Genomic DNA, 21,665 nt, shown 5'->3' on the forward strand with positions numbered 1-21,665 from the left:
TAAGGAAGCGGGTGTGTATTGTCACTGTGGGGCTGAAATAATTCCTTTGGTATCACTGTAAATCCTTCCCTCACATATGAAAGCTTGCAGTCCTGTCCATCATTAGCTTATTTTGCTGGCCTGTATCAACAGGACATTGATTTGGCTCCTTTGTGTGCTTGCAGAGTTCACGTCCTGCTACTTCTGTGCGCAGCTGCGCAAAGTGCTCTGAGCAGAGGTTAAAGAGTTTGAAAGAGCAGCATTTCATAGCCTTTCTTCTGGCTCCCGTCGTGTAATTAAAGCCGTGCCACCTAACACCGCAGATTTGTTTCTGGAGTGGCTCCACACTCTGGCATCTGCTGCGATATGTTAGGTCTGGGAAAGGGAAAGGGACAGCAAGAGGGATCCAAGCATCACAGCTCAGGGCACAGAAAGCTTGCTGTCTTTGGGAACTGGGGAGGCAAACCTGAGTGGATCTGAAAGGTCAGTGGCAAGTCCGAGAGGATCTGGAGTCCCTGACTAGTGGGGGGCAGCCCTTCCTGGGTAAAAATGAGAAAAAAAAAAAAAAAAAAAGGAGGAGTTTGGATTCATTGTACCCACGGCAGTGTAAGGATGTCAGAGGGGCAATGCCTGTAGGGAGAAGGGACAGCAGACAGAGCACGCTGGCTTTCTATGGCTCCTAAAGAGGGTCAGAACTGATGCCACAGGGTGTCTTATATTTCCATGTCTATTTTCTCACCTCCTGGCTCCAATCCAGACTACCCTGCAGGGTTTCAGCTCCGTAAGAACTTGAATTTTTGGGGAATTTGTCGCAATTTCAGATTAAGAATTTCCTGAAAGTGCAAGCAAAGTCAAACTAGCAATTCAGCACCCTTGCTAGCTCTGCCTGCCTGGATTCGCTGTGGCTGTTTCTCCTGTGGGAGATATCCCAGAGGTTCGCACTGATGTGGAAGGAGCTGTGGGGCCCACCTTGGCTTTAGCAACTCTCTGTCTGCTGATCTGAGGGGATTACAGCAATGCGCAGGCTCCAATTTCTGAAAGTCTCTGGAAGGAGAAGTCTTGAGATCACGCTGCACTCTGGGCCCTGTATGTTTTCTTGCTGTAACGTGGAGAAATCTAGGAGAGGGAGGTGGTTAAAACCCCCTGGCAGGTCTGACTCACGTCCCAGAGGAATATTCTTTGTGGGGTTGTGCTGGGCCGGGCAGCACACAGTGTACGGGATGAGGCAGCGAAGTCGGAGCAATCCTGCCCTCCCCAACCCTGGCGATGTTGACACAGCCTGAAGGGGAGCGCAGGGGAGATGAGATCCCGAGATTATCAGTGCAGACTGAGGAGAGGAATGTTGTTTGCTTGTAGCTCCTCCACCAGGACTGGCAAAATCCAAATACAGGGGGAAGATGCAGGGGGACGCCCATGCAAGGTTTGAGAGTATAAAAGACGTAAGCAGGCTCAGGGACAAAGCCAGGGGCTTTAACTTCAGCACAAGAAAAACTGGTCGCAGCACAGGCTGGTTGTCTTCTGAAAACATTCTGGAGACAAGGGTCTGTCCAGGTCACTTGCAAGCAGCTAGTGACGCCACCCAGGAATGCGTACAGGACATTCCTCCCTTGTCACCTGCCCCCACGGTCCTCAGACAGCTTTGGTGAGTCAATGGCCAGCTACGCCTGGTCCCCCCTGGAGTCCAGTGGTGATGTGGCTAGCACTACCACCCTCTCGATGGCAAAGTTTGTTATCAGATAGAGTGGGTAGGCCTGCAGATGAGAGAAAAAAGACCAACTGGCAGAGAGGAGGAGGAAAGCAGAACCGAGACAGATGCTCAGACAGGATGGCAGTTGTTTGCTTGTTTTTATTCCTTCAGGAAATCACCTCCAGGAGACATTTTCTCAGCAAAGCCACTTCAGACCAACTCCTTTGCATTGCAGGGCCTTTCCCAGGCAGCCCGTGCAGCCATCCCTCCCCCCGGCATTGCAACATCTCCTGCTTTCCAAAGAGACAGGAGCCCAAAGAGCAAACACCGGAAACCCCAGTCCCGGTCAAGGTCTGGGAAGTAAATTTGTAACCTAGGACAGATCGCGAGGATGCTGCTTTGTAATATGCAAACACTCCTTTCTTTTTCCAACAGCCCAGCGCAGCTGAGAGAGCTGATCCCAAACGTCCCTTCATGGTTGAGTCTACTGAAGAGACAGGACGCAGGTTGGAAATGCAGCCAGGCATGCAGGCTCCTTATTCCCTGGAGGCAGGCCCCTTCCCTCACTTCTGTAAGTCCTAGCCCTGACCCCACGTGAATTGGCTGTGCTGAGCAGCAGCCTGGGCAGCTGTGCAGAGGGGTGGCAGGACACCACTGTGGCCATTGCCAAGAGCCGCGGGGTTTGCCCAGCCTCCTGGGCATGTTACTCCTATAGCAATAGGTGCCGACTGAACAGAGCCTTTATGGGAGTTTAATTCAGGCACAGGTTTTGGAAAGAAACCCTCGTAGCACTGTGCTGCACTCTCCGTTGCAGGAGGGAAGGCTCAGTTTAGGCACTGGGAAAAGCTGTTTAATGAGTGGTGGAGATGTGATGGGACAGATGGGCTGGGGAAGGAGGTGGCAGCTCTGTCCCTGAAGGTCTCTGGTCTGATTTGGGGCAGGAAGATGGGTGAGATGAACTTGCCATATCTCTTCCAGACCTGTTTTCTGTGAGTCTGTGCTTTCCTCCTGTAGCAGGAGGAAAGAAAAGTGGTCAGGGTGTGGAAGGGGATACTGTACTGACGGGTGAGGGCTGCAATGGCTTATATTAAAGGAGGTCTGGGGATCAGCTCATAAAGGTTAATAAAGGACGCGTGGAAGTTACATGTGAAGCTAGTCAAGAATTTTCCATGAGAATAATACTTTTGACAAAGTGATGTTTCTCCAGAACTGAAGCTCTCCCTGGATAAATATTAATTTTGTCAAATATATTATATGTGTGTGTGTATGTACAGAGTGAAAGAGAGAGAATTCCACTGGGAAAATGCTGTATGGTCTAATTCAGATCCCTTTGAACCTGGTTTGTGTTTTGACCTGACCCAATGTGTTTCACTACCTCTGCTGCATATGAGCTCTTTGCAATATATGTATAACAATATTCTGACCAAAAGGAAGACATTTACTTGCTTTTATATTTTTCCAAGTCACATAACATTTAAAACAGAAACTTCTCTTGCTGCTTTCTTAGTAAATATCTTCCATATCCGTATCATTATCAAGTTTAATTAGCATCAGCAGATACACTTTTTGTCTGATTCCTGTATATCAGGTAAACCAGTGGCATAACGCTGGAATTGATCCGGTCAGATGCAAAGTAACCTTTACACCAGGGGCCAAACCCTGGGAATCGAAACCCAGCTGTCTTGGGCAGATCAGAGGGCTGGGGGGACTGCAGAGAGGGCAGAGATTGCTCCCAAAAGGCCAAGAGCTGTTAACTGAGTGCAAACAGGCAGGCAGCACGCTGAGATGACAAGACGGCAGGCAGTAGATAGGCATTTGCTGGCGCTGGCTTGGGCTTGCAGTGAAGTTGCTTCCCCCTTTTCCCTGCCTCCCTTCCCTCGGCTGCACAGACCGTGGCTGTCCTTAGTGTGTGTTGGCAGCCTGTGGGGGACAGCGGGGCCTGTTAGCACCTACCATCGCTAAAGTCTGCCCCAAAGACATACTTGCTGGTGTCCGGGACTCACTGAGCTGGTGACAAGGGGCTGGCAAATCCCTCCTGCGGTCTGGGCTCAGACCACCTGTCAGGCAAACAAAGAGCCTGTGGGTTAAATCTTTCCCCTGAGGCAGGCTACGGGGAAGGAGACTTTGGCAAAAGGCAGGACTGAGAACCAGGACTCTAAAGTGCTCCCAGGGTGAAGGAAGTTTGAGTCAAATTCCATCAGTTTTGGAAGGTTCCCTGGCTTTTTACTGGGGTGATTCACTTTATACATGAGAAACTGCCAGCAAATACTTGGATGCTGACAGCTCTGTTTCCTACAGAAACCTGGACAAATAAGTGTGCATGTAAGTGAAGGACAGAGAGAAAATGATGTTCAAGTCTTAGAGATCTGAAAAGCTGATCTGGGTCATGAGAGCCAGAAAGGCATCCATCCCACCAGCCTGCTCTCATCCCTCAGGATGAAGGAAGGCTGCACAAGAGCTCTGCTTGGTGCCTCCACCCCAGTCACAGTTTCAGGCTTAGTCCCCAGACTCAGTTGTCTGGAAGTGATCCACATGGGATCTGTCACCAGCTGCAGCCAACAGAGCCCAGAGTTGAAGTCTAGCATGTGCTGCCAAAACCAGCTTGCAGGTACCCACAGGTTAGCCCCTTCCGCTCTCCATCTGTCAATAAAGCGAGCATCCTTCCCATCCTGACTTTTCCCAGCTGACCTTTTTAAGCACTGTTGCAGCTTCTGCCCGATCTTCCCTTTGACAGCTCCAAAGATTCATTCCGAACTTTGCAGAGGCAATTTTACGGGAGGGAGCAGCAGCAACCTTTCATGAGTGCGGAGCTATCCTACCTTTCTCTTTCTCCAAGACAAGCTCACGCATGTCTGAAAACATTCACAGGGAGCCGGGAGACGCTGCCTTTACAATGGACGTGATGGTTCCCTTCAGACAGTGAGCTTGGAGCCGGCTTTTGCATGAGAAAGAAATTGCTATATTGAAGCCAGGGAGCTGGGAAATCACAGGTGACTGAAACAACAGGAGCAAACCCTACTGCAACTTTCATGTAACTCCAGTGACCTTCTAGGGAGAAGACTTCTATTGCTGGACCTACTCCTTACGGCAAAGGGTAAAGAGAGAGTAAAAGCCCTTTAATCAGCTGATGAGAAGGAGATTTCCTCTAGGCTAGACTTACAGTGTTGTAGCAGGCATTTTTGCAGAGACAGCAGTAGAGGAAAGGGTGGGTGTTCATTGCAGGTGTTTTGAGTCTCCCCTTGATCTGCTTCAGCTGAAAACCCCAGGTGGGCTTCCCAAGGCTTTTTTTTTTACCCAGAGGATGAGGCTAGAGGGTGGTTTGAAGTTAGAGGTCTCTTATCTTGCTGTGATTCTGCTTGGTTTCTCTTCTTGCTCCTGTTGCAGTAGCTTGCTGGGGTGATTCAGAAGTTGAGCTGAAAGCCTTCACCATGTGCCTTGTGTGATGCCTGGTTCTGCTTCAGTTTTCTCGTAAGTGCTTTTGTTGTGCTGAGCAATATCCTACTGCCGAGCAGCTGCTGCAGCCCTGGGGAGGGGTGCTGGGCTGCCCTTGGGAAACGGAGAGGATGGGGCAGCAGGGTGTTATCTCAAGGCTTGTCCATGTGTGTGACAATGAGGGTAGAAAGGAAATCTCTGGGAAACTGCAATAATGCAATAAATGAGAGCAAAACTCAATGCGGCAGGATAGGGAGGTACAGAGTGGTGCAGTGGTGCATTGCTGTGCCCTGCAAGCAGCAATGTGTAAGGCCTTCTCCATCTGGGTGACATGAGCTGTCTGGAGTTGATTTCTCTGTGCCCTCTCTTGTGGAGGAGCATCACATAGGCGTGAGTCTGAAAAAGCCACACAGCGGTGTGGTGGCTCTGACGTGCCAGGGTGCTAATGCTGGCTCTGTCCTTGACGTTAGTGGCTGCTGAGCGCAGCTCTCGCCTCACATGGGCTCTGCTGCCCTGTGGGTTTTCTGCAAAGCTCCTGTTTGCTTTCCTGTTACAGCTTTTTAACAGGAAGCCTTTGACACGATTCTGGCAGAAATCGCTCTCGCCTTGGCCTGCCGCTTCTGAGCTTTCTCCAGAAATGTTGTTAGATCCTGAATGAGACATTTGGGGCTGGGTCTTGGATGGCCTGTTACCAGTGAGGGGTGTCAGAGGTGGCGGCTGCGGTGTGGGGAGGCCAGGCTGCCTCCATACCCAACTGGCAGAAGTCCTGCACTGTCTGGAGTTTTACAAGGGCTTTATCTGTATGTTTTGGCATAGTAATAACCATATTACTGTGGTTACATATATCTGTCTATTCCTAGAGTAAAGCTTCTGTTTTCAGTGCTTTGACTGGGGAAGAGAAGCATTGCATTGCATTGCAAATCTAGTCAGAGAAGCTGTGCTCAGAGACCGAGACTTGGGGGTGGATTCTCCCCTCGTTGGCACCAATCCTGCTGGGCTTGAGGGCACAAAGTCGAAGTGCACAAGGAATCTGGGTCTCCTTCTGAAAACAAACAAGATGTGAGTTTGCAGTCCCTTGGCACCCCAGGGAGTACGCGGTGCGTCTGCTGCAAAACCAGAGCAGATGCAATCGGCTGGGGAGTTTGGATATTTTGAGGTGCAGCCTCATTTCTTCCCCTGGGGTCTGTCTCCTGAGGATCCCCAGCTGAAACGAAGGCATCAGAGCAAAGATGCCTCAGGCTGGGTGCTGGAGGCCATGCTTGCTGGTCCTTGGCATAGGAGCCAGCAAGGTTACAGGAGGATACAGCAGTACTTTGGGAGGAAGGCTGCCTGGCCCTGGGGGCAGCGAAGGGGTTAAAGCCCAGCCGTTCTGCCCAATCAGTCTGGCTTGCCTGTAATAACCAATTAACGGAGTGTAATTGTGCAAATCCATATGTGGCAGTAATTACCAGGGAGATTAATGGATTCCTTCCTTTCTGAGTGGACCCCACCGCAGCTTGCCAGCGTCCCCCTGCCACCCGAAAGGACTCGGTGAGGGGGGGAAAGCAGGAGCCGCTCTTCCCTGGACACTCTGTGAAGAATCTGAGCGGACTTGGAGGCCCCATGGGGACTGCCCAGTGCTTGTTTAAATAACCCTTTTCATCTCCCTGCGTTTCCTTACATACAGCTCGCTGCTCCCTGGCTCGGACCCGGCCTTCCGAGGACAGTTCGTGCCCAGCCTGCAGGGGCCTGGGATACCGCGTCCCTGCCCTCCCCATTGTTCATTCATTCCCCGCTCCCCTCTTCCCTGTTTAGCCCTAATTGCTGCAGAATATCGTGTTTGTTTGCCCTCTTCTTTTGTAGCTTTGTTATTTTAGTTGCAATGGGTAATCCAGCAAACTGTTAAAGGCATACATGAGGCAAGGAGGAGATAGCAGGGCGCTTGGGGCAGGTTTTCAAGCCAGGCAATGGGGTTGCGTTTAGGGGATAGCGACTTGCAGGCAGGCTGGGCCTGCCACATCCTTTGGGATGAGTTTTCTTAGGGATATACAGCCACAGAAGCAAAGAGTGACCCTGGAGCAGGTGAATTACTCCCCCCTCCAAATGCTCTGAGTGGAGAAACAGGGCACTGAGCCCTACTGAGGGAGAAGGGGGTGCATTTGGGGACCTGTCCCCTGGCAGGTGACTACCCGGGCAGGACAGGCTCCTCCACAGTTGCACCTTGGGCACTTGAGATGCAAAACTGCCTGTCCCACTTGGCACCCCGGCCAGCCTTGCCTCCACATTGCACACAAGGGTCTGAGCCCTGCTGACCCATGGTGCGGAGGGACCTCAGCCCTGTTTCTGTGCCGGGCGATGATCCCTGCCCCTGACAGACAGCTCGTGCAGAGAGTCAGCCTGTGGGATGGCTGATGTGCTGGTCAGGGAGCCATTCATCTCTGGCTGCATGTACAGGGCTTCAGGTGTCCCAGGGACAGCTGTTCCTTCTGCTCAGCTGGGGATGGGGCAGGTGGCTGGGGAGCCAAGTGCCTTTTCTTTTTTTTTTTTTTTTTTTTTTTTTTCCCCCCCCCTCACCCCTGCATGTAGGCTGAGACTTGGACTTGGACTAGGCCAGAGCTACATGGGCTGGGTGAGAGCACCCTATGGGTGCAAAAAGCAGCAAGGTGGAGACAGGTCCATCTTGCAAATGGTGGGTGCTTACAGGTGAGGCAGGAGCCGAGTGTGCTTGAGGAGCAGGCATCTCCCTCTAGCCTCTGCCCTGAACTGTTCGGCATCTTCCATCAGTGATAACCATGTGGTACCAGGACTGGCTGCCCCCAAAATCTGTAGTGATGTCTGCACAGACATCCCTGGCTGGCCCTCACCTGGCTGTTCTCTGGCAGCCCTGGCCCCATTCACTGCCACATACAAGGTGATGGATGGAAATGACCATTTTCTTGTTCCTGACCTGTAACAAAGTCCAGGAATGTGGCTGCTCTGAGGGAATCACTGTGCAAGGTACTTGGCAGAGACATGAGCAAGGCTTCTCTCCAAGGAGGGTTACAGATAACAGGGGAGGTTTTGGAAGACTCTTGCCTGGAGGTGATGGGGATGTACAGAAAGGTGCATCTTATCATCCTAGAGGACCAGGAGAGGTGGAAAGCCCTGACAGAGATGCTGCTTTTAGCTCTGCTTGCTTCAGTCCTGGGAGCCAGCCTGCACTGATAGCTCGGTTTCCATCCAGAAAGAGGCACCGGGGCAGCTCTTAGGTATTGCAAATGGGATGGTTTTGTTTGTCAGAGCTGTGTCCATTGGTGTCAGCTAAGGCCCTCGACTGTTTTAGCTCTTCCGTTTCACCTGACCAAGGGTTCATCAATACTCATCTTCCCTCGCTGCTGTGTCATTCTAGGTTAGAGGTTATATGCACCAAAGCATGGCATGTAAATGTGTCTCCTGGGCCTGCTGTGCTTGCGGGAGCTTGTAGAAGCCTGTGTCTTAGGGGAGCAGCCTTTCTGGAAAGTTTTCCACCTGGCACAGGTGCCCAGGGGAATACAGAGAAGTAGTCGGAGCACTGAGGGATGTGTTTTGCACAATTTCTGGGATGCTTGAAGAGTTGTGTCTTTGCTGTCCTGGATTTTAAGCTGCAGGATTTAGTGGATAGGAATGATTTGAAAGCCTCATTAATGAAATGAGCCAGGAGAGACTGATTTGTGTGGGTATGGATTGGCTCTTAAATGTCCAAAGTTCCCTGTGGGAACAACCCTTGGGCTGTACTGACTCCCAAACTGTGCTTGGGAACTATCTGATGGAAAGTAGCAGGGACTGTGTTTACATCCAGCGGGACAGACCCTGGGGCTGGTGAATTTACTGGTATAGATTAGCCTTTGGGGCTGTGCTGCTGATCTGAAATCTTAAGACCTGAAAAGGGACTGGGCTCCGGATTTTGCAACTGGGATATGTCTGGTGATCAGAGGAGACAGCTTTGTGTTGAAGAAGCTGCTCTGGGATCTTCAGGGCTTGCTTTAATAAGCTGACTTAAGTCAGTGCACATCAATGCAGTGGCGGTACTCGAGCACGCGTTGCTGTGCCCACAGCATCCCAGGTCCTTTCTCTGCTTCTGCTGTGCAGAGGCTGCTCCTTCTGCTCAGAGGCTCAAAGGACAGGGCCAAAACATGTGGCTGTGGGCAGGTGTTCACTTCTTTCTCTCTCTTTCTACTGGGAAGAGGTTGGGGGGCAGAGAGAAGATATTTGACAGTGCCAGAAAATGTCATTCCACATCCCTGAAAATTCTTCACATGCTGGCTCCTCACTGCTGTGCTGTCTTGGCTCTGTGTGGTGTGGTCTGTGCTTGTCTTGATCCAGGGCTGTTCCTTTCTTTGGGGCACTGGGAATTTTGTCATGCTCCCATGGCTTTAAATACCAGTGGATTTTCCATTTGGTACGGGGGAGCATGTGGCTGTTGAGAAGAGAGTATGTTTGAAAGGCAATGGAGGGCATTGATGAGGAAAGGGATGCTCACTGTGGCTGGTTCCTCACCTGCCCCTCAGCCACACAGGGAGGCGAAGCATTTTGAACAGTTTCTGCAGGGAAACATTGAGAGGAACCGATCTCATGGGAGAACGTTTTGGATGAGTTTCATGTTGTGTTTGTCTCCCTTCGGCTGCCACTGGAAGGTGAATCCCAGGGGAAAGGCAGCTGCTGGAACAGATGAGAGATGCGTGTATCTGTCTGGGCAAGGCAGAGATGGCTCAGTCCCCTGAATGTCAAACAGACCAGGCTGGCAGAGTCTTGAACTGATGTTGGTTGGATCTATAAAGAGATGATCACAAAATGAACCTGTTGGTTTTCTGTGATGTGGAAGTCTGTGTGGCTTAGGGGAGAGACCCAGACTGTCAAGAGTGGAGTTGTCTGAGCTACCAGTGGAGGTAGAGGTGAGGTCTTTGTGTACCAGTGAGGGCTAAGGTGAGGTCTTTGTATCACCCTTCTCCTGTCTCTTTTTGCTGCTGACTAATGAAGGGTATCTTTGGGCTTCAGCTCATCTGAAATGCATTTTGTGCCTCGTGCTTGGGCAGCAAGACTTGGTTGTGCTTCATTTCTTCCAATTGCCATGCCTAGGCTGCGTCTCTGGATCTGGTGTTTGTGGAGAGGTTGCATAGGCATGTCTCTGCAGCATAGCATCAATCAGGGTGTGTCTCTGGGCAAAAATGTGGTCCGGTTTATTCTTTTGGGGGGAGGAGGGATGTTGTGCTGTTTGTTTTCTGTTTTTTTCCCTCCTCACTCAGAGGCGTTATAGGTGTGAGCTGGGGGCTTGCAGTGTCCAGGATGGCTGTCCAGGATCAGACCGTGTGGAGTAATGGAAACTTGTTCCAAGACTTGCTTGAAACTCAGTGGAGCTCAGAAGAGCCATGCCTAGGAAAATAATGTCATTGCAGAAACAGATGAGATCTTTGTGCATTAGAGGAGACAGCAAAGCATTGAGAAACCTGCCTCTCCCTCATTCGTGCAGACACACTTTTATTTTAGTGGTATTTGATTTCCTTCTCTGCTCTCAGGGGACCCAAAGGCCAGGCTGAAATTTAGTGAAAAAAGGTTGATTGAGCCAGTGACATCTGAAAAAGTGAAGCAGGGGTGGGATCTAGGTGAGCTGTCTGGATCCTGAGGAGCTGCAAGCTTCCTACAAGAGGGGCAGTGGCCCCACCATGGTTTATAGAAAATACCTCGTTGACTGGAGCAAGGACTAAACTGCAGAGACAGCTGGCTGAGAAGTGCTGACTGAAGCTGTGCCTTGGTGATATGGTGGATGTGGCTTGCGGGCCCTTGGTCCAGATCAAAAGCTCTCCGGCCACGTGATGCAAAGTGCTAATCTGGTGTAAATGCCTTCTCATTCTTCAGGTCTTATTAAATGATAGTAATGGGCCAACTTGATAAGGCAGGCTTTATCCTGGGTCAGATACCTTGGCTGACAGACAGCAGATCATATTGTAGATATAAAAGTGCAAGAGAGAACGGAGGGATTCAGTGAAATTCAGAGCCCTTGCTATGGCATTAATGTGACCATGTGCAGTCAGATCCTTGCACCTGATCCAGGCAATGCTCAGTGGAGAAACCCAGTGTGAGGAAGCTTGAAGCTGTGGCCCTGCTGGCTTGGAGAAAGCGTGGGTTAGAAATCCAAAGGTACATACAGATCTCTCCTCTCCCATGGTAGCATACAGAGGGGCCTGGAATGAGGTGCTTTGTGATAGATAACAACTTTCTGGGCTTTTGGGGCCTGGCTGCTGTGGCTGGGACCTTGGGGACCGAGCTGTGGCTGGTGATGGCTACTGTGCCTTCATGAAGGGTGCAAGCCCCTGATGTGAAGCTGTTCCTCTTGGACAACTACAAGCCTTCCTCCCCTTAGAAAGTTGCTACTTGGAGCAGAAATAACCCCTGTTACCTTGAACTCCAAGGTACCCATGTTTGCCTGTCTGGTATAAATAGACCATCCGAGGCAGCCAGATGTGATGGAGATTGACAGGTTGTCTCTGGAGTTTTGCACTTGCTGAAGCAGGAGGAAATGTAAAAGCATGAACGTGGGGATGCACAGAGTAAGAGTACCAAGCAAAGCCCCCAGCTGCACAGGAGGCTGTGCCATCTGCCGTGGGGGATGCAGGTGGGATCCCTTTGTGGTCTTGTGCAGGGAAGTGCTGTGACAAGACCTTCCCCACCCCGTGCTGAGCTTTGGCAGCCATCAACAAATGCAAGGTCCAGCAGACACCTTGTGTGGCTGGGCTGTCTGCCCGTCAGCTTTGTGCCACCCAGCTCAAGCTCTTGACAAGGAGGGGAACATAGTCTACTCACAAACGTCCAGGTTTGCCAGCAAAAGAGAATGAAGAATGGAGCAGGATCCAGGAAGAAAAAGAAAAAAAGCTTTCTGAAGTTTTCTAGGAGTTCTGCGGAGATAGGTGGGGTGACCGAGTTTCACTCTAGGTAGTTAGTTTCTGGGTAGTCGGAGAAGCCCTGAAATCAGTAGGGTTTTTGTTACTGAGGGTGGCTTGGTTTTGTGTTTGGTGGTGGTTTTTTTTTTTTTTTTTTAGATTCGTTGTCCTTGCAAGCAATAATGCAAGGGTAACCTGGTTAAGGAACCCACCTTCTGTTGAAATATTTCCTCTGAGAAATGGTGGTTGTGGGGAAAATGGCAAAATTGCAAGCAGTTGCATGGGTTGTGTCTTCTAAGGTTTCGCTGACAACATTTTTTCAGGTGATGAGGAAATCTGGGTCTTCAGGGTGTAATTTTCTTTGAAGGAAGGTAACCTAGCTGTTTTCAGGCATTTTGCAGAAATCACAGTTTCATGTTGTGTATACAGCAGCGTTAAAGAGGGGCTTGCATTTAAATGACAACCTGTAGGTCCTCTGGCACTCTGATTGGAAAGTTTGGTTACAGAGTGGTACTAGTGAGGTATCAAGTGAACCTTTTCTTCACCTGTCCTTTCAAAGCCCCTTGCTGAACACCAAATGACACATCAAAGTGGACTTTGTGAAGAGCTGAGTGTTCATTTCCCACCAAAACCTCCTCTGGACATGAGGGCTTTTTGGTCAGAGACCTGCCTTTGGATCTGAGTGACTTTAGCACTTGCCCATAGAAATCCTGGCTTCATTCAGTCCTCATCCAACCTGGAATCCTGATTTTATAGTCCAGTTTGCTGCCTTGCACCACTGACGAGAAGTCAGGTGCTTACCTTGAAGTGCAGAGGGATGCGTGACTCTCCCGGTTGCGGTCTTGTGGTTCCTTTTTTATCTCTACGATCTTTATTCCAGCAAAGCTACAAAGGTGGAGTGACTTGTCTGAAAGCAGGCAGGGAGCCACGAGCTCCCAAACCCTGAGTGAGCACTCTGTTGACCCAACCATTGCTCCTCAATACAATGCATGCCCAAACCTCTATCTGGTGTAGTACAAATCTCCTGTATTATGGGCTTGCTTATTCCCCTGTGAACCCAACCCAAAGCAATGGATGCTTTTAATAAAAAACACACATTTTCCAGAGGGTCCAAATGGCTATTTTTTTGGATCCACCTTCCCAGGAATACTTTGCTGCTTTTCCATGACGCTACTGCTGCTGACCTTTCCGCTCTGGCAAGGGGGAGTCGCTGGGAAGCACATAGGCAGCAATTCTTTGCTGTTACAAAGGCTGGGATTGTTGGCGGCTTGACGCCCCAGAAAGTGTCTAATTGACTTGACTCTCTCTAGCTGGGCTCCGAATGGATTTTCTGCCTCAGGATATCTAGGCATTATAGTGGACCTGTTGTTTTAGCTCCTCGCATGATATTAAAAAGCGTATTGTTGGAGCAGAAAGCGTGAGTCAGAACGGATGTGCCGAGGGAACTGCCTGTCGCCCTGCAAATGAGTGCCAGCACAGAGGAATGGAGCAAGACGGGGTCACCTGCCATCCGCAGTTAGGGGCTGAGAAGTGTCTTAGAGCATCCCAGAGAATGAGCTTGCCTTGGTGGTATAGATACTACTTCGTATTCAGAGATGGACGCATGTAAACCTGCCCTTTGCATCTCAAATAAGGAACATTAGCATTAAAATATGTCCTCTAGTAATTTTGCAATATTTGTCCATTCCAGTGCAGGCTTGGTCCCAGGTGCCCTCTGGGCTGGGAAGACGGCTTGCTCAGGTGTCTCTGTCACCCTGTCATCTGGCACTGATGCCTGGGAGCGCCTCACCTGCATCTGTGTCAAAATGTGCTTGTGCCACCACTGGTGCCTGCCTGGGGAGGTAATTCCCTGGGAGGAGTGGGCAGCTGGGCCCCGCAACCAGCAAAGCTGCTGGAGGCGCTTAGGCAGGCGTAAGAGGATTGGGTGACACCACTGATTAGTGTCGAGGGCCTCATTATGGTGCTAGTAATTGAAGGTCTCCCAAGGTTTAAACAGACTGGGAATTATCTGCCTTCAGAGCCTGCTGTTGGCTGCATGGGACGGTGCTTTCTGCAAGGTAGGCAGTGCCCTCCCTGGAGCAGCCTGGCTCTGGGGGTGGTGGCCCATGCCCTCCAGACCCTGGGGAAGGGGACCCATGGCGGGTGGCAACCGTGGGGCTCAGAGAGATGGGGAGGGCCTGGGGAGGAGGAGAGGGTAGGCTGTGTTACTGCAGGTGTGTTTGTGGTGCTGCTGTTTGAATACGCTTGCTACTGGTAATTGCATTAGCCCAGTAGGGCTCTGGGACTAATTTTATTAGCTTGGTGTCTGTGATTATTGCTTTACAAGAGACAGCGGTGAGAAAGGGCAAGGCTGGGTGGGGAGGGGATGATGCAGTAGCTCCATCCCCAAGGAATCATAGGGAACACATTGCTTTTGGTGGCTTTTGCGTGTCTCAGGCCAATGCCAACTGGTACAGCAGATAGACAAGGTTGGTTCAGTCTGTTGATTAGCCTTGAGAAACCCAGTTTCAAGTCCCTGCTCTGCCACTGACTTCCTGTTTGGCCCTGAGCATGTCACCTGGTGTCTGCGTGTCCTCCCTCAGAGGCAAGCAGGGAGGGGAATGGGCGTTTAGGCTCCTGGGGCACTCAGCCTGGTAGCCCCTGTTGTACCTCACTAGCCATATGAAGGGAGTCCTAGCAGCCCGTGGGCAGTGGATTTTCTCTGGGACTCTGTAGCCCCGAAGCAGTGTGTCGGGAGGGTATACATGTAGCTGAAGGGTTATGAGGGCTGCAACCTTTTTATTTGCATAGACTGTTGCCACATGCACAACAATAGGATGCCTCTGACTTTAAACAGAGATGCCATGGGGGACTGATGGGATTTTGTCATGTTTGGAGTTTTCCTGGTTCAATCCAATGTGCAGGGAATAGGGACTGTACTTAATCTCTAGATTTCATGGTTCTGGGGCAGGGTTGGGTAAGATTATTCCGCTTTAGGCCTTTCCACGTTTAGGGTCTGGCTCCAGAGACCAGCATCTCAAAAGCCTTGATGGAGTAGTGCTGGGAGGTCTTTGAGATACTGTTCCAACACGCTGCTGGAATATTAGCTGCAGTATGCTGGCCTTGGAAAGCTAATGAGGAGGTGCATGAATTGGGGACCCAAACACAAGGTTAATATCTCAGTTGGCTTCAATCAGCACTACTTTATTGGGAGTATCACTGTGACTGATGCCCCCCATGGCATTCAGCATCCCATGGCAATGGTTTTCCTTCCTAAAATAACAGTGGCAATCATAATGTCTTCTCCTTTTACATAACAAGGAGGGGAAATAAAAAGCACTCAATTTGAAGCAGTGACTTGTGCAATTTCAGATAGAAAGTGAGGGGCTGCCTCTGTGTGGTCCTGCCGTACCTCTTAAGAGAGGCTGAGCTGGTTCCTGGAGTCTGTCACAGACTGATCTGGGTACAGGGGCTGGAGCCTCTCCATACCCCAAAACCCATGGTGGTCCCCTAAATGAATTGCCCGATGCTTGCGTTGCCTGAGGAAAAGGCCTGGAGGGGTTTCCTTGGAGTCAGTCAGTGTGTGTGCATGTGTTCTGCAGCACTAAGCACTCACTAACCCAGATCTGCTAAAAATCAATAAAGTAATCCACTTACTGCTTGGGACTGCCACCCTTTTTAAGGAGCTCAGAGCTGTTTTGTCTTCTTTCCTCTCCCCTTTCTTCTAAGCTGGAAGAAAGAAAAGAGGGATGGGGAAGGGGGTGTTGGCAGAGCTGGGCTAAAATCAGGCTCTTTGCTCTGGGCAGATCAATAAAAATAATTCCCCACTAAAACTTCATTAGGATGGAATTAAAGCTGCTGAGATCCTGTGTGGCTGGGAAGAATTAATGCTACTACTAAATCTGAGCATGGTTGGTGCTTAAAACGCAAAGCTGCTTCATTGCTCACACCTCCCCATCCCAGTGCTGCTGGGGCTGGACTGGTCGTGCCACTGGCTCTGCTCCCACTCTGCCCCACAACTGCTTGGTGTGGGCTTGGCTGGAGGCACAGCCTTCTCGTCTAGCCTGAGGACAAGGGACAAGCCAGGCTGAGATGGTGGCAAGGCGCAACTCAAGCGGGTGGAAGCAAAGCTGTTGTGCAAAGGTGGATTTGTGCCTTGAAACAGTGGCTTGATTCTGAGTGCTGGTGGGGACAGGGGGTAGATGGCCCTGGTGTGTCTCTGCAGGGTGATGGACAGATGATGGGAAAGGTCTGGGTGGGTGCTGGACAGGCAGGCTTCCCATCATGCTAGAGCTTTCCCTGACACTGAATTGGAGAAACATCCCTCAGGCAGGCTGTGCGTGAGGCTGTACACAGTCTCTCTGTTCTGTGGAAGTCTTGGATCTTATTGAGGGGGTGTGTATGAAAATCACTTCTTCTGGAAGCAGATTGTTTGTTGGGGGTTTTGATTGACAAATGTTTCTTTTGGTCTTGTCATAGAGGAAAAAAAATTTACCCTGCTGAGAAATCCAATTTTCTATCTAGAGATTAGAACAAGCCACCTTGCAGCCAGCTCCTCCACTGCATTCTGGGTCCCTGCTTGCAGAGCCTTGGGGCATCCCTGCCCCATGCCTGGCTCTTGCCTCCTGCCCCTAACAAGGATCCCCAGTGTGGCTGTTAAAGGACAGCATGGGAGGCAAAGCCAGCATTATCCTGAAACAGCAAACTTTGCCTATGGGTTAGAAATCCCTGTGGTTGCCAGTGACCTGATGCCACTTGGATTAAGGCAGGGTGGAGAGGAGTTTGGAGGGTCCCATAGGTGAATGTGGGGCAGCACCCACTGAAACAGGAGCTGTGCCTACAGCTCCTGCACAAGGATGTAGCTGTGGACGCTTGGAGAATGGCTGGCCCTTGCTGAGGATGTTCGCTGGGGATGTCCTCATTGCATGTTGGGATGGTGGCAGGGGAGGACACAAGCTCAGCTGAACAGGGAGAGGGACAGAACATAACACCACACGGTGAGATGCTGTTGTGTTACGCTCTTGTGCAGGTTATCAAACCCTCTGGTCTCCCTTCCCCAGAGCTCAAAACTTGTGGGGTGTGTAAGCACGCTGCTTGGCTGCTTCTCTTCCTCTGAAGCAGTTCTGCAGTGCTGTTTCTGTTTGTGCAATAAAACAAATGAGATGTGAAAGTTAGCCAGATAGAAAATACAAGAGCGATCTCTTCTGTTTGTATTCCCCCTGCAACACTGCAGTTACTTGGTTTTTGCCTCAGTAGAACCTACTCTGAATACTGATCTCTCTCTTTTTTCTTTTTTCTTTTTTTTCTTTCTTTTAACTGTGAGAAAAAATAGTGCGCATATACCTGGGCCACAGCTAATGGGCTATGCAGAACACTGATACTATTGCCTGCAAACCTCCTTGTTCCTGGCACCAGTCTGGTTATCCATTCATTCAGTACCTAAAGGGGGCCGATAGGAGAGATGGGGAGAGACTCTTTATCAAGGAGTGTAGCGATAGTACGAGGGGTAACAGTTTTAAACTGGAAGACGGGAGATTTAGATTAGATATTAGGAAGAAATTCTTTCCTGTGAGGGTGGTGAGGCACTGGAACAGGTTGCCCAGAGAAGCTGTGGCTGCCCCATCCCTGGAGGTGTTCAAGGCCAGGCTGGATGGGGCTTTGAGCAGCCTGGTCTAGTGGGAGGTGTCCCGGCCCAGGGCAGGGGGGTTGGAACTATATGACCTTTAAGGTCCTTTCCAACCCGAACCATTCTATGATTCTGCTAAGTGGAGATGTGCTCCCAATTGTTAGGCTCCTGTGCCTAGAAAAACTCCAAGTCATGGAGTAGCTCTGATGTACCTGCTGCCCATAAAGAGCTGTGTGTCCATGGCATGATGTCCTCCTGATATTGCACATTATCAGGTGCTTGCAAACAGATTCAGTGCAGAAATAGGAGGAAGCCAAATCACCTTTCAGAAACAACTTAAAAATCATTAAGGGGGGGAGCAACCCAAAACCCCCCCTAACCTTCCCTTGCTTAAACTCTCCAGCTGGAGAGAAAACGGGTATGTCAATGTCTGAGAGAGAAGCAAGAAATGGAGATAACAAGGGTAACCTTTCCTTCTGCACACGCAATACCTCGGGGCTGACAGCGCCTCAGTCAGCATCTGCCTGAGCTGCAGCTGGACACTGTGAACAGCTCTGCCCTGGCATATTGCAGTGCCTTCCCCTTGTAGCGTGCTTAGTGCCAAAGGGCAGCGTGGGCCCTCGGGTGATCTGGAGGGGGCCAAGAGCCAGCAGGGCCCTTGAAGGATGCCAAACATCCTAGTCTGCTGTTCTTCCCTCTTTGTTGTGTTGCTGCTTGCACGGCACGCTCCCCATCCTATATGCAGGGGTGGTTCGTGGCCCCTCTGGGAAGGCAGAGCCCCTTGCTAGCCCTGTGCCCCCTTTCTCTGCCATGTGGCTGGTGCCAAAGGCAACCTCCTCCTCCAACACAGCCCTGCATGTGAGTCAATGCAGACCTCGGTCTCTGCTCACTTTACAACCTTGGGCAAAATTCCTGCCTCCTCCATTCCTTCCAGGTGATTTCATCCCAGGTCACCCAGATCAGAAACCAGAAACAATGGGCTGTGCTGTTGCCTGCATCCCTGCCTCTTCCCCAGAATTGCAGCGGTTGGGCAGGGGGCTTTGCCCGGCGGGGAACTGGGACTGCTCTCCGTCCTGAGCACCAGTCACTGGAGGACGCAGCACTTGGAGACTGCGTGTGGCTTTGCCTCAATCTGGCAACTGGCTGCTTGTTTCTGCTTATTTCTCCCTATTTTCTGCAGTACTTTGTTGTCAGGGTGGTGGGCATTAAATTGAAGTTGTGGATGTGCATATGGAACTGTCTGTGAAGCGTACTGCCTTCTGCTGCCATGGCTGTGAACGCTTTACTGACTCTGTATGTGGCATGGATTGAGCCCCCTGGGCTCTGTTCTGTGTCCCTACCTCTTCTCATCCTATACAGCTTTAGCAACTGGCTAATGATGCTCTTTTGGGGTGGCTTGTGTGTTTTTTGAACCCCATTGGATGGGGTCGGGGAGGGGAATTGAGCTTGCAGCTCCACTAGCCCCAGGAAGGTCCTGATTCTCCTCAGCCCTGGCTGTGTTTCCTTGGGGTGACTGCAATCTGTCACTGCAAGGGCCACGACTTGATGCCAGGAGCACAGCCGAGGCAAGGCTTGGTGTGGGATGGGAGCACAGAGCTTCTTGCCCCAAAGTGCTGGGATGATTGCAGGTCTGCTCCTGCCCAGTCTGTCAGCCAGCCTGTCCTCTGGGTGAGGGTTGGCCCTTCCCGTCTTCGGAAAACACCTCCATATGGCTGGGGCTAGTATAACTAATAAACTGCATCGAGTCTTCACTGGTGGAAAAGCAAAGCACCCCCCTCCTTCTCCACAATGCTCCTCCCCTAAACAACCTAACCTCCCCCCCACTACACACCTCCTCCCAATTTCTGATCTATACCAGAGCAGTCATGCATTGATCACCGTCTTATCTGGGCGATTATGCTACCCGGAGGCTCTGCCGTGAATTCACAGGGAGCCGAGACAGCTGAGCACGGGAGCCAGCCCTGAGCGGCGGCGAACAAGAGCATGTCTTATCCCAGCGAGCAGCTGCTGCCGGCGTGAAGGGAGGATGAGGCCACGGGAGGAGACATCTGCCCCGGCACCCTCCGAGAGCCCCTGCTCTTCCAGAGCCATGTCCCGACCCTGGCGGGCTGCGCCACGCTCCAGGCAGCTTTGAAGTTAGAGGAGGCAGTTGTGTTTAGAAAGGCAAGAGATGAACTGAAGATTAAACATGTATGGGAATTATCCTCACTTCATTAAGTTTCCTGCAGGCTTTGGCAGTAAGTATTTTACTTGCGTTTGCAATCTGTGCCTTCTGGGTGAGGTGGAGGAACAGATCCCACAGTAGGAATATGGGGGGGGAGGGAATTTAAAAACATGTTTAACCTAGCTCGTATGTGGCTGTAACCTACGATGCCTATGTGCTATGATTGAGGCTGTCCTGTGATTATATGTGCTGTGAACTTCAGCACAGCCAAACGAAGCCGCCTGAAATTATGCAGGCTTGAGTCAAACCACGACTTTTTGCTCTGAAGTTTAGTATATGGCATTTGAGAGATGCATGTATGTGTTTGTGTGTGACAGACTGAATCTATTCATTGAAAGAATAGGATCAAACCAACTAAGTATCTTTCCAGTTGCCTTTTTATTAAGTTGTTGGAGGAAAAAAATAACTTTTAAAACACAAAACATCCCCCAAGAAATTCTGAAGAGGGCTCTTTCCTTGCCCAGTGGCTGTCTCCTGCCCTTGTGACACAGATACCTCCATAATCGCGTGAAGCTGTGTCAGATTAGCCAAATGAGGCTGCACAGCGAGACAACGGTCTGCGAAGGGCTGTGTCTGCACGGCTATGAGCCTCAATACCCCCGCGCACACCAGCCGTGAGCCAGCCCCAGTTGCAGAAACCAGAACCGCTCTTGGGGGGGGAAAAAAGGGCTTTGCAATTACTGGGGTGCTCTCGTTATTTTTATCTGAAGTTGTTATTCTTGCTCTAGCGTGGGGGACGTGTAAGGGGAATGGGCTGAGGAGGTGTAGGGGAGCAGGCAGGTTGGAGCGCTTGGCTGCAAGGGGCTGGGAGCACCCACATATTGGCTGCTGGCAAAATATTGATGCTGCTCCAGGGAAGTTACAGTGCGTTGTCACTTGTGGACATGCAAAGTCTTAGCGTCTCTGGAAAACTAGTCAGGTTGTTCCCAGCCCTTCAGGGTGGATAAATGCCTCCGGGATCCTCCCTGGAGGCCCCTGGGCTGTATACATCAATCTGTTATTTCTCTACTAGAGAAGAGGTTTGTGCAGACATTGGATTGCACATGGGGTGTTCCCACTATGTGTGCATATATATATTTCATTTTTTCTCCCTCCCTCTTGCACCAGATGCTCACCTCTGGTAACTCTCCAACTCCAGAAAAGTCATTGGTATTACATCAAGTCGTCCTCAAGTTTCATAAGCGCTTGACTTTCCAAAATACCTTTTTTTAGGCAGTTTCTGCAGAAAAGAGATGACTTGTTGGAAGAGTCTATTGCTCACTGGTGTTTTTAAGGAATCAGCCAAACTTTCTCCTATTGCTGCAATAAGAGTGAAACAATAGAAGTGTTATTTGTGTTTAATTTGTTTAGTATTACAAATTCGCAAGGAAGTGAAAGAGAAGTGACATTCAAACTAATCTTCATAGGAACTAGGCACAGATCCCTATAGAGACAGAGGTCGCAGCACTCAGCAGAGCCTTTGGGACATTTCTAGGAGAGGAAATTGGTAGTAGAAGCAGAGGTAATTCTGCTCCACCAATAAAGGCAAAGGCACTATTCTGCATCCCACCAACTGTTCAAGACGCTGTGACTTTAACTTTAATTTAAAAATGTATTTAACTGGTGTTAGTGTCTCTGGAAAACTAGGCAGGTTGTTCCCAGCCCTTCAGGGTGGATAAATGCCTCCAGGATCCTCTCTGGAGGCCCTGCTTCTAACCTGCTTCTAACCTGGTTTAGGAAAACAGAAGAGTTTTCTGCAGGTGGACTGCTGACAGAGATGCAAAAGCATTGGCCAAGTTATGTGTTGGCTGCTTTAAAACAGTCGCTGTGGCCTGTCCTATGCACCCTGGATGCTATAGAACTGCAGGTCACTGCTCACATCTACAC

The 21,665-nt window shown here is 50.5% G+C and overlaps 1 protein-coding gene across 5 annotated transcripts in view; it reads left to right on the top strand.

Moving 5' to 3' along the window:
- The first annotated feature begins 2,106 nt into the window (after window positions 1-2,106).
- RXRG (retinoid X receptor gamma) overlaps window positions 2,107-21,665 on the top strand; it is a 46,114-nt gene continuing 26,555 nt past the window's right edge. For 2 of the 5 annotated variants that reach the window (XM_063343863.1, XM_063343865.1), the window contains exon 1: window positions 2,107-2,237. In XM_063343863.1, coding sequence (XP_063199933.1) covers window positions 2,141-2,237 — 97 coding nt within the window. In that variant the 5' untranslated portion in view covers window positions 2,107-2,140. Of the gene's footprint in view, window positions 2,238-4,635; window positions 4,761-5,050; window positions 5,135-19,470; window positions 19,813-21,665 lie in introns of those variants that run through there. The other 3 variants (XM_063343864.1, XM_063343867.1, XM_063343866.1) reach the window with 2 other exon arrangements.

This window comes from Chroicocephalus ridibundus, chromosome 8 (assembly GCF_963924245.1).
Source record: "Chroicocephalus ridibundus chromosome 8, bChrRid1.1, whole genome shotgun sequence".
In the NCBI taxonomy this organism is placed as follows: Eukaryota; Metazoa; Chordata; class Aves; order Charadriiformes; family Laridae; genus Chroicocephalus; species Chroicocephalus ridibundus.